Source organism: Channa argus, chromosome 9, assembly GCF_033026475.1.
Source record: "Channa argus isolate prfri chromosome 9, Channa argus male v1.0, whole genome shotgun sequence".
Taxonomy (NCBI): Eukaryota; Metazoa; Chordata; class Actinopteri; order Anabantiformes; family Channidae; genus Channa; species Channa argus.
This window is the reverse complement of record NC_090205.1, coordinates 12422960-12441780: the sequence shown is the minus strand read 5'-3', so window position 1 is coordinate 12441780 and position 18821 is coordinate 12422960. Positions and strand designations below refer to the sequence as shown.

Genomic DNA, 18821 nt, shown 5'->3' with positions numbered 1-18821 from the left:
CGCTCCCGATGACAGGTGACTGTTGGCACCGCCACAGCTGCGCTTCACGCGTGAGGCTGTGCTGGAGCAGCCTCACCTGCAAACAGTATCTCTATCTATCTATACATACATATACACACACATACATATATACAAACACAAACAATTTGTCAGAAAAAGTAAAAAAAAAAAAAACAAATACATTGATCAAATTACTTTTGCAAAACATTTAATTTTTGGTAAAATTTGTATTTATAATTTGAATATATTCAGGGAAAATCACCCAATATTGGCAGTGGTTCAGTACAAATGCTAGCTTTAGTGTACATCAGAAAAAGGCAAGTTTCCACTTATTTGTTACTTTAATAATACTCAAACAAAAATGAGTATTTAACAACACAAACAAAAATCCACTTCTTTCATGCTTTCAGTTCCAAATTTTAGATCTATCCATACCAATGGACCCTGTCCTGGATAGCAACAAATAACTAACGAATATCTGGACCACCCAGTGGCTTTAAGGCAAAGTAATGCTTGTTTAGTCTTAAATGACAATTAGGCAGCAAGATACTTTGTACTTTAAGATCCATGGTAAAGAAGCATGGTGGTGAAAAGAGCATGGTCATACAACTGCTCTGCTTTCACAGTTTTCTGGTGCTCCAATTGGCTCCCTGCAGTGCTGTTGATCTCAGATGAATCACTGTAGATGCAGAGGATTTCTTCTGCTGGGTCACACCCAAAAGGTTGTAGTTGATTGTGTTGACTTGAGGAAAAATTGTCATTGGATCTCTCACCTGCCACTGGAAATTAGAAAAACAGTCAACATTTATATAATACATTTGCAATCACATTCCTGTTTTTATAAACACAAGTACTTTTGTTCCTGCATGTCAACACACCCAAAAAAAATAATAAAAAACATACTCTGTACTTTGGATTACACCACAAAAAGTTAATCAAATGCAATCCAGAGTATTAAGTACTGACCTAAGAACTTTAAAAATAGGTCAAACCCTGATTGGCGGTTGCTTTGGAATAGTTTGTGCATTATGACACAGTGACCTAGTTGTTTCCACAGTGGTTTCTGAGCTGTTGGACTAAATCAAAAATATCTCAAGTCTTCTAAGAACATTCGCACAATCCAAAATTAAAACATAAAGAGCTGGGGTAATAAAATGTATAGAAAATTTTCTAATAAAATTATCTTCATTACCCCTTTTAGTAAGGTGAAAATGAATTGGGCCAAAATAAAGACTGTAGGGATATGGCTTGACAGATGCATAAGAATACATCAAGAAAACAAAGACCACCACAATTATTTATAAAAGTTATCAACATTTAATGATTTCACACAATCAAGTACATAGCTATATCTGCTCAGAACTAAACTTTAGAACTAATGCTCTAAAGTGAATGAATCAATTAAACCTTCTGGCATGTAAAACATTATAAACAGACGCCACCTTTAACATAATTTTGTAATACAAAATACAGAAATTCCCTTACCAGTGTTAATAAAAGTAAAAAATAATGTGGATGAAGTTATTGTTCTAACTAATCAACACAGCTCAAGAAATAAGGCTTTTTGCAAAGTGTTGAGATCTATGCAAACTTTCTTGAGAAGTACTGTTTATTAATAACTACTGATTGTAAAATGGCCAAATGCCAATATTAAAATCAGACTTGGTAGTATTATATACATACAAATGTTCAAGGCCTGCTAGTTACCTGCCAGAAAAAAAATAACTTTGCAAACACACACAGAGTAAACTTTCACCATACTTAAGAATCAATAAAGCACACAACCAAAATTAACACAAATCAAGAACAGGGTGACAACTCAACTAAGTTCCAAGCCTGTGAACCACTAAGTCTTAGTATATGGCATCTACAAACTACAAAAAAGCTGCACAGTGAATTGTTTATACTTTATAAGCTACATTAAAGTTGGGATATGCTTTGGCAAAAAGGTAATTCTTTAATATAAAATAGCAACTAATTTTTGAAGGTATACTTTATAGAATTTAACGTGGGGAAAACATATTCCTAAAGACATCTTTGTTTATACATGTGTATGTTTTGTTGTTAGCCATTTGTCCTAACAAAAAACAAATAAAATACATTTCTTATTCTAACCTGTTAGCTATACAGCTATACCAAGTAAATAACTCAAGTCTGACTTAACTCAAAGGCTACTGAAATTCACTGATTGTTTTAACACAAAGTCAATGACATATTTCATAATTTTTTTCTACAGTATCATGCATAATTAAAAAAAGCACTTTTCATTAGGCGAGTATGATCTTTATTTGTACTGGTGACCCTGCATAGGGAATGCAGGAAAAATGTTATACTATCCTCCAGGATCTTAATGCATAATTGTGCAAACCAAAATTCATCCTTTTATCATAAGCCTAAACCAAAAAAATAAAAAATGAACAAACACTTATCTTTATAACTGGACGAATGAATTTAAGTGTGCTGAAATGAAAACATTTTTAATACCATTATCCATCAGAGTATAATCATTTACACATAAAAAATACAACACACACACACACACACACACACACACACCCTATAAGTCTGTCAGATGTAGCTTACAACCTAACCAAAAAAATGTACTCTATTTTGCATGTATTATGCAAAAACAAAGCATCAAGCGATACCTAAAAGATGTACTGCACAAATGGGGGAATTAAACTGTGTCATTAGACACAAGCCCTCTACAGGTAGGCGTAAGAGTTAGTGCAGCGACAAGGGGTCTGCATTGATGCCACAGTAATGACCTCCAGCTCTTTAGTTGCGGGGCTCAACCTGTCCGGTCCCCCCTGCTTCTCACTCTGATCCATGGGCCCCGACCTTTGAGAAGGTGGTGCAAACCCATTCAGCCCAAATGCAAAGGGTCCTGGCCCACCTGAAGTGACAGTCGCTGCCAATTCCATATTCATGCTCTCCATCTGGATTTCTCCAGCACCACCCAGTGGTCCATTCCCATTTAGCCCTTCTGGTGGCATACCCAGCCCTATCAGAAAGAACAGAAAAATTAATATAAACAAAAAATAAAAATAAAAATACAAGTAAAAAATTAAGCTTAATTTTAAACTGTAGCTGGGCGTCTGTAGCTCAGTTGGTAGGGCAGTTGTATGGCAACTTGCATGGCAGTATGTGTGTGTGTGTGTGTGTGTGTGTGTGTGTATGTGTGTGTGTGAGAGAGAATGGGAATCAACACTGTAAAGCGCTTTTGATAAAAGCATTACTTTGGTAACGGCCTAGTCTTTTTCTAAGGAATTCTGTCTATATGTCCTAAATTACAACGGATTTGTCTTAACAATAAATGATCAGTGATGCTGAGGAACATCACTAACCACATGTGCAGCTGTTTGACATATTACATATGTTGCATGCTGATGGAATTTTCCTTTGAAAGAAAGAAAACAAATCCAAAGATCAGCTTAGTGACCTACCATTAGGCCTAGCCTTCTTCACTGGGTTTGCTTCCATGCCATCAAACGACCTCTTTCTGTTGGGCACGCCATTCAAAAAGCTGCGTCCCTGGATGGTGGGGTGAGCGTGGCCCCCATTCTGGGTCATGCCATTCATAAAAGCCCCGTTATGAGACTGAGCCATGTTTTGTTGGAAGTTCTGGGCATTGGAGAGAATCTCAGCACACTCCTGGAATCCCTGGGCGTGGGCCAGGTCAGCAGCGGTCAGCCCACTGGCATTCCTCATACTGCACAATGAGAATAGGGTGTGTTAGAAACACTTACTGTACATTTGATATACACACATTAAAAAATAACTAGAACAGACATGCCCAGGCACGCAGACACAGACACACACATACAGACTCTCACATACATACTCAATAAGCAAGTACTCGCTCACAGAGACAGACAAACAGATGTATAAAAATAGCCTGCTCTACCCTCTCACATCCTCATCGTCATCTTCACGAGTGATGACGATTGATCCTTCTGGATCATTTTTATCTTCCACAGAACTTATATTTTAAGAATTGCCAAATTATTTGGGACGTCTGCTGCAACAGGACACAAATAAGACATCTGAAGGAATACACCTGGACACAATGACAATGGTAAGTTAACTGTATCAAATGATGCAATTAATTTCAAGGAGATAATTGTCCGTAGGTGTAGTAAAGAGCCTCATAAGTGTGACATCAAGGAGGGTTTTGCAAAGGGTCAAGGGTCATCTTCCCCAGCTCACATTTCCACTTGTTGCTCAAGGATTTCTGCAATGCTCCAATAATATTCCAACATTTGGAGCCTGAAGCGCACTGATGCTTATGGATGTTCCATGTATAAAAAGGAGTTGTATAGAAAAGCTACAATGGGAAATAAGGTGCATTCTTGAAAGAGAGATGAAACAAAGCTTGGCAAAGCAAAATGGTATTCTTCCAAAAACAATACAAGATTCCGACATTCTTCGGTCAAATGAGGTCAAGATGGAACAGATGTGTATCTTCAGAGGAAACCACACAGAGATTTACAAGCAAGAATGAAACGAGAACAAATCGCATCCTTCAAGAATGAAAATCCCAGGAATGTTCTTTTGGAAAGGTGAAGTTATGAGTATCTAGACTTCAACTTGTATAAAGAAAGGTGAACAAGTCAATGGGGGGAAAAAGCACATATACGACTGCATTGCAAGAGGCTTTTGTACAACTTTTCATTATTGAAATAAGTGTTTTTTCCCCACAGTTGTGTTAATCATATCCAGTTGCAGCAGGAATGAGATTTTATAAGTAATAATGAATGAGCAAACAGTGGCGTGTTAGAAGTTATCAATTTTCGCACTTACATTGTTCTATTGTAAGGAAGCAACTTTATTGAACAAACATCAAAACACACTAGTCTTATGAATGCAATTTTAAAATACTGTATAAAGTATTTGATCCCCAGGTCTGTATTTAGTAGATAGGCTCCCAGAAACAAAACTATAAATTTGCTCCCACTTATGTGAAGTTTAGTTGCAGTAACTTGTGTCTGCTAGTCAGTTTATGAGAGAGATAAAATCTCAAGCTAACCAACAGATGCCCGTTAACCTTAATGATGGGGTTTTCTCCTCTCTACTGACCAGTTACAAAACAATACTGTTCTTGTTCTGTGTCTAAAAGGTCATTGCACTGCAAAATGAGTTCTCTAATCAAACAGTTATGTCTTTGTCAAAGAACTGGGACTCCTGATCCACATCCAAGATGTTACTTATTATTAAAATGTTAAAAAAATAAAGACCCCATCAGTAGACAATTCTATAATATATAAAAAATGCAGAATAGGACAATTTATAGTGAATAAAATAAATAGCAGTTACATACCATGAGATTATTTCTATTCTAACAGCAACTTTACTGTAAATAAATCATTATAAGACCAAGTGACATTGACTTCCATACAATAAGACATTATTTTAGAAACACTTTTACTGTTTGGTCATGCATTTTATCTTCTTTCTCTGCATTTTATCTAAATAGTTGTGCAAAAAAAGGAAACATTTCAAGAAATAGTGCACATGAAAAACATTTTATAATAGAACTGGAGATTTAAAAAACAAAAATGTAAAACTCACACAATAACTTGTTGTACATTACCCGTCCCCCTTGAAAATTAACGCTTCCAAAAGGATTATTTCAAGAGATTCCATTAACAATGAAAACCACTTTGTTATAAGGTAGATTGATTGGTCTCACTCTAAGGAATAGGAATTTTACAATATAAATGTCATTAGCTGCTGTTTCTTATCATTAGTCATTTTAATAATATAGTAATTAAAAATTGAATTCTTTTTTTTTTTGTTTTCTGGGCAAAGCCATATAGACCAGAGACGCCCATGCTAATAAAAAATTCTCAGGAATGTACTTAATTATTGTATCTGTTAATTTCAGGCTGTCAGCTACATTTGTTATTTTGTTTAATTTAAAGTAATCGTCATAATTGTGATTCAGTGTGCAAAAGCCACATGTGTTGTCAGTTAATTAAATCCTGCCACAATGTCCCCAATTCAAACTGAGACTCTTATTCAAAAGTTTGATGTTAGAGGAGACTATTAAGTCCATCCCTTATTTTTAGGGCACAACCGCAATTAGCTTTAATCCAAGTCAAAAATAAGCAATTGTAAAAACTTCTATACGTTCTTATAACAACTACTTTGACTTTGCTGCAGTGTTACAACAGCAGAGTTATGAAAAATTAACTGTGTTTGATTAACAAAAAGTCAAGCTACAATATCAAATAGGGTTATGGTGTATCCACGAGTGTGTGAACACCTTAAAATGATTGCTCACACCAACAGAAAATTTGTAAAAAGCTGATGTTTTCAGCTAAACTCAATTACATATTTCTTTTCATACTCATTAAACATCATTAGTAAATACAGCAAACTCTCTTTTTTAATTCTGTAGTTTAACTTTCAACATTAGTTTTCTTACACCTTTAAAATTATTCAGCTCTTTGACCTTTATTTAACTTGCAGTACTACATCCCCTTCATAATACCTTATAATACTTATTCCTTTAGTGAGACTTGACATCTACAGTATACACTATACACAAACAAAATGGATAACAAAGATCCCTAATTAATTTTAGTTTGGTATTGAAATTTTGAAGGGAAGCGTTAATTCTTTATAAATGCCTGGTATGCTTTGCTTTTCCGTCCTAAGCACACAATATGTCTTCTCTAACTATCGTCTAACCTTCCAGAGGCAGCCTATTATCATGCTACAATGTTGACATGGGACTCACGTGATTAAACCTGTCCATATAAAGGGCTCCTATGGTTAGTTCACAAAATCGAAAACAAATAATAAAATAAAAACAAAAGTCTAGATACAGGAACAATCATGGGTAATAAGCAAAGCATGCAGGTCTAAAACTTTAGATGTGATTCATTAAAAACCTAGCATTAAAACCAATCACCGCAAGAAATACCTCAACAGTTTGCCAGTGTGTAGATAGGAAGCGATAGTGAGAACACTCAATGCCACAACAGTGCGGCTATCCCAGGGAACGGGGCAGACTCAGCAGTGTCTATTCTCCCCCTTTCTAGGATTACTTGAAAAAACCAAGTCATTTCCAATTCAATGGCTGCAAAACATTAAGATGTATGGTTCTGTTTCTGTTAACAGTATAGAAAACTTTTGTTGTAACTTATTGTCACTTTCATAAAGGAAAAGGTGACAAAGATTAAATGTCAAAACAGACTATGATATTGTATAGGGTTAACACTGTGACATTCAAAATAAAACATTTCTGTCTATAGATAAAATATCTAGTACAGTGAAATGACAGTGAATAACCATTGTAACAGGATGAATGTTAAAATTAAACAGTTAATAGTTCAATACATGTTTCAATGAAAATCTAGCCCATCTTACTCAGCTGCTCTAAGCCTCCGTCTCTGTACCACTCACATCACTGGCAGCCGCTATGTCCTACCTGCTGTTAGCTTGCTAATAGACCACCTTAACACTTTGAGGCTCATGACAAATAGTATAAATGCTTTATTAAAGAAGCTTATTTAAAAATTTCCATAATATGGTATAAATTAATGTTTAATATTTATATTTGTTGTATTTACATTTTAATGGGGTTTTAAAGAAAGGGTTGGTACATGGCAATATGAGAGCATATTGTTAAGTATTTTACGCCAAACAAGATTCAAGTGAGGGCACTGTGGAACGTATCAAAATGATTAGTTTAAACAATGTTTACAAAAATATCCAAACACAGGCGCAGTTAAACCAAACTGACCACAGTGACAAAACTTGATCTGTAGCCTGTGGTTTTGTGGAGTGTATGTACCACGGCTTTCATGAGCAACTGTTCAGCAAGCTAAAGCAATTTTTACATATGAACTCTGGAGAGCACCAAGAAAATGAGGTTCGGACATTGCACATTGTTTCTTCTCACATTTAACAAGTGATTTTACATGCAGAGAAACTCCACTTGATTACAGCGAGAGGTGTGGCTTGGCCAGAGAATGCAGGGGACACAACATGATAGAAAAAGTATGCAAAGCAATAGTGTCTTGTTTACAGCACATTTAGCTGTGCTTGTAAGGGAGAGAGGAAAAAAAAGCAGCTGTGGCAGTCACCTGACAGAAGATAGAAACGTAGACTCACATCACAGAGACTAGGTTAAAGAACGGATAATGTTTGGGCAGTCTGATTCTGGCCTTTGTGTGCTCACATGCAGCTCCCTCAGGTAAAGCCAAGAGAAGTTTAGGATGGCAGTGCATGTGCTAAAGCAGCTTCAGTGTGTTGACTAAATGGCAGAGGGAGATGAGAGAGCTCTTAGACTTGCCGTTGCACCTAAAGAGAAGTGAATCTATTCGGTGTGGTTTCTCCTCCCTTCCAAAAGAAAACCTCAACTTTTTTTTCTCGCCCAAAGCAAAGACTGACAATGCCAATAATCCTAGCATTCTTTCTATGAATATCTACTTATGACAGAGGAAATCTCTCTTTTATTAAAGTACATGAGTTGTGTTCAAGAGCAATAGAAGATGTGCGATGACAAAAAAAGGATGGAGCAGAATATCAAGAATGCTCAAACGAAGCAGGGAAGGTGAACAGTTAGCTTTTGTAAATATAGTTTTCTATAGTTGATAATGCAACTCCGGTGAAAGGGTTTTCACTAAATCTTAGCTATTTTGTTTCTTCAGTTATTACGGTGCATTAGTTTTCACTCTGGATGACGGATGACAGCACATCAAACTTGAGTGACAGGTGGAAGATTAAACCACCACACAATGATGGCCAGAAAGACAGATCTTGTACACCAGACTGAAAGCAAGTGGATATTAAGGTAGATATCCAAATTACCTTAAAACTAGACATTGAAAGTATAAGAAGTAGAAAGAGAAAGATCGCCTGGGTTGATGGTGTAAGAAACAAATAACCTATTATTATATTTTCTGAGTGATTAGGGTATAAGAAAAGGGGGGGGGGGGGGGGTCATCAAAGTTTACACTGGTGTCAGGTTTTAAATATTAAACAAATCTTGTCTGTATATTGCCATGTTGGAATAAAATGTAATTTATGAATAAGAAGAAACTGATTTATCAATTGGAAACCTTACTAATATGTTTTGATGATGTACTATATAGTTGATTTTAGGAATTAAAAAAATGGGCTGTAATAAACAAAGAAGTTAGAAGACTTTAAAACTTTTATTTTAATATTGCAATTAAATTGTGTTACTTCCCTTATTTTGTATTATGTATTTAACAAAACTTTATATTCAACATGATGTACCTTCCTGGCCAATAATATTGCCACCCAGAAAATGCGGCCCTTCTCTCAGAAAATTGTTCCAATTGCAAATGTCTTGGTATTCACATGCTTGTTTTTGTTTGCACTGGAACACCACCAAAAAATCGATAACACAATTAATTCATTAATTGATTAATTAATCACAGGGTACAACAGTGTCAGCTCACACTATCTGTCGCCATCTGAATGAAAAGGGACGCTATGGTAGGAGACCCACGAGGACACCACTGCTGACAACACTTGTGTGACAAAACCACAATCCTTTTGGGAGAATGTACTGTCAACAGATGAGACAAAACTAGAGCTTTTTGGTAAAGGACATCATGGCTCTGCTTACAGAAAAAGAAATGAAGCCTTCAAAGAAAAGAAAGTCCCTACAGTCAAACATGGAGGAGGTTCAAAGATGTTTAGGGGTTACTTTGCTGCTTCCGGCACTGCATGCCTTGACTGTGTGAGAGGCATCATGAAATCAGATGCTAACCAAAGAATTATGGGGCGCAACGTAGTGTCCAGTGTCAGAAAGCTGCGTCTCCACCAGAGGTCATGGGTCTTCCAGCAGGACAATGACGTGAAACACACTTCGAAAAGCACTCAGACATGGTTACAAACAAAGAGCTGGAGACTTCTGAAATGACCAGCAATGAGTCCAGATCTGAATCCCATAGAACACCTGTGGAGAGATCTCAAAACAGCAGTTGGGAGAAGGCCACCTTCAAATCTGAATGACCTGGAGCAGTTTGCAAAAGAAGAGTGGTCCAAAATGCCGGTAGAGAGATGTAAGAAACGTATTCATGGTTACAGGAGGCGACTGATGTCAGTTATTTTTTCCAAAGGGGGTGCTACCAAATATTAAGTTAAGGGTGCCAATAATTTTTGGGTTCTGTGTGGAATTGTATTAGATTTGACTTTTCTTCAGTTTTTTGGTTCCAATGTAAACAAAAAAATAAGTATCAAAACATTTGCAACTGCAACAACTTTCTGAGAGAAGGGTTGCATTTTCTGACAGAATTGCAAGGGTGTCGATATTTTTGGCCACGACTGTATAAATTTTATAAAAATATATTCCACAAAATGTTAATGTTACATAAAAACCAAAGGAACCCACCTGTGGGGCTCCTTAGGCTTTGAATCACGGGAGCCATGTACTAACAACTCCAACTGATTGATACACTTTTTCATTTTCTTATCGAGTACATTTTAATGGGTTTCATATATGTGTAAACATCCACTGAATTCTTAGTTGGTTTGAATTTGAAAATAACGAGAAAAGGATTTTTAGAGATTTTAAACTGTTTTTTTTTTATTCACAATATAAATACATTTATTATTATGTCCAAGATTAATACTACTAGTAACTGGTTTGACACTAATAGTTATTTTGTCATGAGCCTCATCCCCACCTGTGTGCCTTAATTTCCTTCCCAGTTGTGATCCACTACATAATAAAACAAATTAAAAAAATAAATAAACAAAAAAAAACACACACACAAAAAAAGTAAAACTAAACTAAATACAATATTTTTACTCTGCAGGGGAAAAAAATATATAATTTATATCATAAACATTATTTATCAGCTGATAACCAAATGCACATTCAGAGAATTTGATTTGGTTTGATAAAATAGCCAAAGCAACCATGGATTTCAGATGTTATGCAAAATAAAGACTCAGCTAGGAACAAAGGTAAATGGCTTAAAGCCTAATTCTAAAAAGAATGTGTTGGCCATGAGGCTAAACCTTGACATACTTCATTTGTAATTTGTGTACTGTGTCATGCAGTCTTAAAAACTAACATTTGTGTTTAAAAAAATCTTCAAAAACACAAATTAGTATTTACTCTCCTCAGTGAAAACAGAGGAAATTAAGAGGCCCAAAGTCATTGTTAATATTCAAGTTTATTTATTTTATGTCAAATTCAAATGCCTTTCCACTTATTGTAACATGTGCCTTGTGACTACAACTCACAGCCAATATTTTACTCTGGTATTTCTGGGTAAAAATTTCCACTGAGCTCAGGTTTAATTGATACAATGAACAATTGTTCTAATGACAGCATTTAAAAGTACCAAAAGGTATACACAATAAATATTGCATCTGTAAATTACCTGGTTGCTTTTTTTTTTATTTTATTTATTTAATCTGTATCAGAAAGAAAAAAAAATCATAAAGCCTGTTGCACAAGATGAAACTGCAAAACAGTTAACAATTTTCTCAATTTAAACTTAATTAACCATCTTAACTGATTAATATATCCTTAAAAATATGCAGCAACTTCTAATACAAACTCTGAGATATTAAAACACTTACTTATGCAATCATTGACCAAGCTAAACTAAACATGATGTGAATAATTCATCTAGGATAAAGTACAATTCCACCCTGTATAATGGGTTCAGGTAGTGAACGTACTTTGTTAAGTGGTAAAAGGAAAAAATAATTTAACAATGATACAAAATTGGATCTAAGTGTGGGGCGCAGGAAAGATGGGTTGACTCTCCTATGCCTTTCTTTATGCCTCAGTGGCACAAACAACAACAAAACATTTGCTATAAAACATTAAACATTTTAACTGAGATAGATTATCTATCCAGTTAGTATAAAACTAAGAAACAGGGTGGCCTGTGCTGATTACATTCACACCACACATTTATTACCATTATAAACATTATCTTGCAGTGTATTATTCTTGTATATTTTCCTTATTGTGTTATAGTAATAGAAATATTTGTATTATTTAAGTTAATTTAGATTAAAGAAGCAGGACTGAACACAAGAAAAAGAGTTTTGTCAAAAAGTAGGCAACTTGTTATGATGCAGTTTCACTTTATGCAACAGAAATACAATATTTCCTTCTGAGAGTGAAAGCGGTTTCAGAAAAACAGGGAATGTGCATTTCGTCATCTAGTCAAGCTTAAGACACTAAACAAAACAATTGTTAACAAAGAAAACCACACTCTAGATTTAACAAAATCATGCATTATGGCCTACTAGGCTAAAACAGTTTATCAACTTTTACATTAAATTGTCCTCATGAATGCATAATTAAATTGGCCAAAATAGCAAAGCTAGTTAAGTCCAAAGCAAATCATGTTTAGTTAAAAATCTAGTTTTATTATCATTTAACTCTACATATCACGAACAAAGATCAAAAGAGACAAATGGAACTAAATGAACTGTACTTATGAAATAATTCTCTGTTAATGTAATTTCTCAAATGATATTATTGCATACAGAGGGCAACTTAATGTGAATTGTTGCAACAATAAACAACAATTTCCATAATTAACCAAATATGTCACATTTTCAAGGGAGCACCACCAATTAGTTTAACTACACATCTCATGATCAAGCTATTTTTAGTTGAAGTGGCTAAAAAATATTAATTGATAATTGATTAATTGATAACTATAAGATGCTTTATTACATCTTAACATGTCATCTATTTTCTTAATATTTTTGTCTCTATATCTGATTCTTCTTGGCTGCTTTATTCTATTTTATTTTTGTATAATTTCTTTGAATGCATTTATCTCATTGCCTTATTTTGCATTAATTGCCATATTACCTCATTGCCTTTTTGTAATGTTTTAATTCTGAACCAACTATGTTTAGCACTATGTAACTTATTACATGGTATTTGGTATTTTAATGCACTTTAGAAATCTGTAATAGAAAATGCTGTAAGTCAACTAATTCTCAATGTTGAATAAACTGCATCTTCACTGCATCATTGCTTAAAATATGCTGAGATGTTTTGTATAGACCTATAAGAAACGAATTACCTACTTAGGTTAGACATTCTGTACGAATGAATACTAATTACATTAAAATATGACTAGGACCACTGTTATGTTGGTGTTTGTGTTAAATAGATTTATAGTAAGGTTACATTATCGTTAGAGCAACTTTGTTCAGTATAAAAACAAGCAACAATACCACTTGCTTAAAGTTGTTATACAATAACATTTATATAATCTTGTTAAGGTTTTGGGACACATTTGTTAAACATAGTTAATCTACTGATTCTATCCTTTTCTGTAGTATCTGCATTTAAATTAAGCATTCCAATTTTATCACAGCTCCCATTTGTGTTTGGTGGTGATACCTTGTAAAGGTGCAACTGAGATGTTTGAATAGTACATAGGAAAAGAAATGACACAGGACTGATCACAGGACTTACTCAGCTTTCGCTCCCTGAACCAAGAGAGCGTTGATACACTCCAGACTGCCCGCACGAGCAGCCTTGTGGATGGGCGTCTCACCCACATAGTCCTAAGTGATGACAGAAGGCTGCAGTTACACATACCGAAAAGCATGATTGTACTGATCACAATAACAGCAGTTTGAGCCAATAGTACATAATAAACATAAAATGTAAGATATTATCAAATATAAATTTCTTTACTGCCTTCTTTTACACTTCTGCCCTTAGTAAACAGTCTCCAGGAATGATAAAGTCCACAGGGTAGAGCCTGAACTTTTCACCCTGACTTCCTTACAATCCACAGATATTACACATTCTAAAACATCCCAAATGGAAGAGGAAAAAACTCTAGGACGCTGTCTGTAACGACTATGTGATGTGGGCTGAACTCCAATGCAATGTTTTTTTTTTGTCAAGCAACATTCAGGTCAAAATAGTATACTTGAAAGGAAGGGAAGGTCACAAATCCTAGAGTTTCTCCAGGTGTTTATTTCAGAGCAAATTCAAGGGCAATTTGTAATGTGTTTCATGATGACAACCAGACATTATGTCACAGTGACCTACTAATCTGATTCCTCTCAGCACAAAAGTGCAGCATAAAACATAACCTGAAGCCTGAGTCTGTGTATCAACATGCACCAAAAGGTTAAGACGTGATGACAGGAAAAGAGTCTCAGGGCAAAATGCCTTTTCAGAAATATGAGACTTATATACTTAATCTGAATATAAGACAAGTGGAAAAGTAAGTAGAAACAGTAGACTGAAAGGGTTGTGACCCCAAGCTGGAATGATCCTCATTGATGAGATCACTCCAGACTCAATCTCTAAAAATGCTCAGCTCTTATGATTCAGGTATGGTATCTGTGCACTACACATACATACAGCTAAAAACCATTCTGACTACATACCAAGAAAAATACTAATCTATAGGTTATGAATGATCCTTATGTGACAAGCCCCTAAGCTTTTGGCATAGTGAGCACACTTGTGAAAGAACCCGTTTAAGAGCATCTCTGCAGGAAATATAAACAAGGAAAATTCCTGTGAACTTCACTCTGTTGCACAGTGTGCATACATGTCGTAGGTGTGGATCTGATGTTGTACCTGTCTGTTAATATCAGCGCCAGCTTGGAGCAGCCATAACAAGCACTCAGGGTGGCCCCCAAATGCTGCAATGTGAGTGGGCGTCTGTGCAAACCTGGAAGTCACAGCATTCACACTACAGCCCACCTGAACCAGACGCATCACACACTCCAACTGTGAAGAGATAGTGACAATGCACGTAAAGTCAGACAGATTAGAGCATAGCTATGTGCAAAGAGGCAAACCATGAACGCTGAAGCGCTTGCAAAGTAACTACAGTCAAAATCGCGCTGCTACTGTAGCTCTTCCTTTGAGGAAGCATCCGATTAATTAGGAAATTATTAACGTTTGTTTGGTCTGACCTTTCTCAGGTGTAGTTAGCAAAATGAGTTTAAAACATAACCAACCATCTTAGTATGGAATGTGTGGGGGTGTTTAGGAGGGCCGAGGTGGCTCAAAATGAACGTTTGAATATGGAATAATGGAATTTCAAATTCAATTCAAAACAATAAAGAAGTATCGTTAACGTTGAAAAAAATATTACTCAACGTCTGCGCAGCTTGTGAGCGGATATGTTTATAAATGGTTAAATATGCTAATAGCACTAGCTATTTGCTACGATAACGTAAACCTACGTATTTACGTTAACGTTAGCTAATTAAGCCAACTAACGTCGCAGCTTTCAGTCTTACGTTAACTGAGATTAACGTTAACATTTCCCCGCTCAACGTAACAAAAAGGTATTTGCTCGCAAAACTATAACGTTACTTTCCATTAAGATCCCCACGGTGTAGCTTTAATGCATGCCGGCGTGTTTTCTAAATGAAATCCCTTAGTTGAAAGACAGTATCAATTTCATGGTAATAATCCATTGTCTGCCTCCAGTTAACGATGGCCGCTCATCAGCGAGCAGTTTAGTCAAACACCAGGAAATGGCCGAGACGAAGCTCATGTCGGAGAGCGCCGGCGCTAATTTAAGTTAAGACACTATTTCGGCAAGTGAAGCACGGAGCGTTCAACACCTTGCTAGTGAACTACCTTTCCGAAATGAGCGGCCCAGTGTATGGGCGTCCAACCATAGAATGTGTCCTCCACGGTGAGGTCAGCCGGGTTGGAGGTGCGCTGAAGGAGGGAGCACAAGGCACCGACATCTCCATCCCTACATGCCCGATGGAGAGGGAAGCGAGTGTTTAAGACCTCCTCGCTAGAGAATCCAGACTCTATCCCCACTGACATTGTTGCAAAACGATCAATATGAACTAACTACAAATGAACTGACGAGAAAAAAAAGAAACGTAACGCTAAACGTAAGTATGTCGGTGCTGAGTGCCTGTCTATCAAGACACACGCCACCCCGACTGGTATGTCTTTCTGCCTGACAACACAAAGCAGACAGGGGCAGAGCACGCTCCCAAGTGAAACATGAGAAACGCCAAGAAAGCGGCAAACTGCGGACTGGACCGCTCGCTTCCTGACTGCTAACTCCAGTGTGCCTGGTTGGAGGTTTGCGCCACCGTCAGTATCGGAGTTCTGCTCGGAATGGCTTTAGTTTCGAAGCTGAATTGAATGGTTCATGGACACTAGAGGGCGCACTAACGCAAAAAGCTCGTCTATCTGCGCAGATTGGCCCTATGTTGAAAGGTAGTTGAAGTAAATCAGGCAATGGTACATGGTGATAAAATAATCCTGTTAATGCGGATCGAGGTCACAATTTCTCCCTTAAGCAATCAGAGGATTGATTTGTTAAACGTGGATAAAGTGATCTTGTGTTTGTGCTTTCAAATAGGCAAGAAACCACCATCAGTATTTGTTCATGTGACTGTAGGTACATAAGATAAGCATTAAGAACGTCCCCAGCAAGCTCTGGGGTATTCTCATTTTATGAATGTTACACCCTTAACCTAATGTTGCTGTAAGTTTGGTTTTCATTGTTTTCCATTATGCTCCCAATATTATCAAACAGTCATTACTGTTAAATAACATAAGACAGATATTGTCTTACGTCTTGAGAAAACCTCCTCAGATTATGAGTGATGTTGGTGCATGACTGGTGAGGTTATTTATCATATGCTATAACACAAGCAACAGCTATTTCTTCAAAAATAATAATGTTAAAAATAAATTTGAAAACCCGATGTAAATTATTTTGGGATTTCAGGAAACTTATATTTAAATTCACTTGTATCAAAGTAAACCTTTAGAATTTTGCATAACATTTCCTGGTTTTGTGAGAATCTTTTATTCAGTTAGGCCCTATGTCTTCTTGCTCACAGTATTTATCCTTATTTACTGTGTAGGTCTTTATTTATTTCTTTTTTTTGTTTTTTATCATGTACAGGTGCACACTGATGGCCTTACATGCAAACGACAGCAGTAGAGATGCAAACATGATAGGGCTACGAAGAGTCTTCATGTGCCCAGAATGTGACTGAACATGTGATGGATCTTTATTCTATTGTTCCTACTGACCCTAATACTGATGCTCAAAACAAGAGTTTGTTCGAGTAATATTAATCAGGAACAATCCACTTACCCCTAACACAAAGTTCCAAAGGTACAATAATTTTTTATGCTGGGCAATTTCCTAAAATATGCTGTATTTTAAAATCTGATACTTTGTAAGTGAAATCCAACATGCTGATGAAATGTAGTAATAAGCAGTGGAGTGGTATAAATGTAGTATAACTTAAGTATAAATTAACACAAAATGGAAATACACAAGTGTCACAAAATATAAGGGCAGCAAGTAGGCATATGTACAATTCAGTAGATTTTTCCCTTATTTTAATCGTATTGCTATTACTGTTTTTTTTCCTTTTCCTTACAAACAAAAACCCTAATTTTGCACATGATCATCTTGTTCATGATAAAAAACAAACAATAATAAAGACCTACACAGTAAATAAAGATAAATACTGTGAGCAAGAAGACATAGGGCCTAACTGAATAAAAGATTCTCACAAAACCAGGAAATGTTATGCAAAATTCTAAAGGTTTATTTTGATACAAATGAATTTAAATCTAAGTTTCCTGACATCCCAAAATAATTTACAGTGATGGCAAAGTATTTTGGTAGTGTGAAGTCTTATTTCTGTACACTGGAGGGAGACACTGACCACTGTAGGTTACTTTCAATGAGTCTGTACTAATAATTCACATGTTATGAGTTAAGTTCAGTGTTTGAGTCACTTGAGCAGTGGAAACAAACCTTGCAGTCCGTTAGTTAAGAAATGCTTGGAATTGTATTTTCCATGTTTTGATAGTTTTATTAACCCACCCATTTGTGGTTTTCATGTTGCGCTGGAGTCTATCCCAGCATGCACTGCTCCAGTTTTCAAAGGCTTTGGAATGAAAAGCATGTTAATGAACCCGATATGATGATGTCAGGCTCCATTTAGCATATCCTGGGAAGCACTTCAGTTTTCCCAAAACATCTTCTTCACCTTTGTTTAACAAGTCACACTGAGGTCAGTATTTATGGATTTGAGTGCTAATTAGTATGAGGCAAACAGAAATGTTCAGAACCAGGGCACCATCCCCATTCCCACAGACACACTCATATAATTTAAGTTAATATGACTTAAAAGATCAGCTGATGTTCCAAACATGGAGACAGATATTCACTGTCAAAGAGACAAATATTTCTACATGTTTCTTTTGATTTCTTGTGTCTAAAAAAAGGAAAAGAAAGGTAGAAAATAACTGTAGCATTAAGTCTTGTATCAGTTTTCCACCTAATGTTTAGAAATGGTTATTTATGACCAGCGTTCTGATCATTAATTTTGTATGGCATTCATATAGCAGTTTAAAAATAATCCTAATCTTTGTAGCAGTTTTAATCATTCTTATTTCATGTGGTTAATTTCCTTGTCAAAGCCTGGCCTGCGTTGGCAGCAGCTAATATAGGCTTAAGATGAGAAGCGGGTTTCATACATACAACTTTGTGCATGTGCTGTAGTACACAACAGGTTTAGTAAACAGGCTTGTGTAAAATTGAATTGAATTCAGCTATTTTTGACATGACTAGACTAACAGGAGGCTATAAAGAGCAGTTTTCCTTAGTTGAATAAGATTAAGATGATTGAGTTTTACATTTAAACTGCAGTATGTAAATAGTCGCTTATATGGTAAATAGTCACTTATATAGCACTTTTATCCAAAGCGCTTTTTACAATGTTGCTTCCCATTCACCCACACACACACACACACACACCCCAATGGCGGTGGCTGCCATGCAAGGTGCTCACCTGACCCACTGGGA

General features: G+C 36.0%; 1 protein-coding gene across 1 annotated transcript; it reads right to left on the bottom strand.

Annotated features, from left to right (window-relative positions):
- Positions 1-191: 191 nt before the first annotated feature.
- Positions 192-16035, bottom strand: ankrd10b (ankyrin repeat domain 10b). Its single transcript, XM_067515733.1, has 6 exons — positions 15599-16035; positions 14582-14734; positions 13454-13545; positions 3447-3712; positions 2897-3004; positions 192-779 (listed from the first exon to the last, which is right to left on the bottom strand). The coding sequence occupies exons 1-6, from the start codon at positions 15794-15796 to the stop codon at positions 559-561; spliced, it is 1038 nt and encodes a 345-aa protein (XP_067371834.1). The 5' UTR covers positions 15797-16035; the 3' UTR covers positions 192-558.
- Between the last annotated feature and the right edge of the window lie 2786 nt (positions 16036-18821).

Bases quoted from the DNA above. Each gene is read 5' to 3' on its own strand.
- ankrd10b (XM_067515733.1), bottom strand. From the start codon at position 15,796: ATGTCAGTGGGGATAGAGTCTGGATTCTCTAGCGAGGAGGTCTTAAAC. The intron at 3,713-13,453 runs GTAAGTCCTGTG...CTCATTGTGCAG, and splicing joins GTTCAGGGAGCGAAAGCTGA to TATGAGGAATGCCAGTGGGC. The intron at 780-2,896 runs GTGGGCCAGGAC...TCTAATTTCCAG, and splicing joins GGCAGCGACTGTCACTTCAG to TGGCAGGTGAGAGATCCAAT.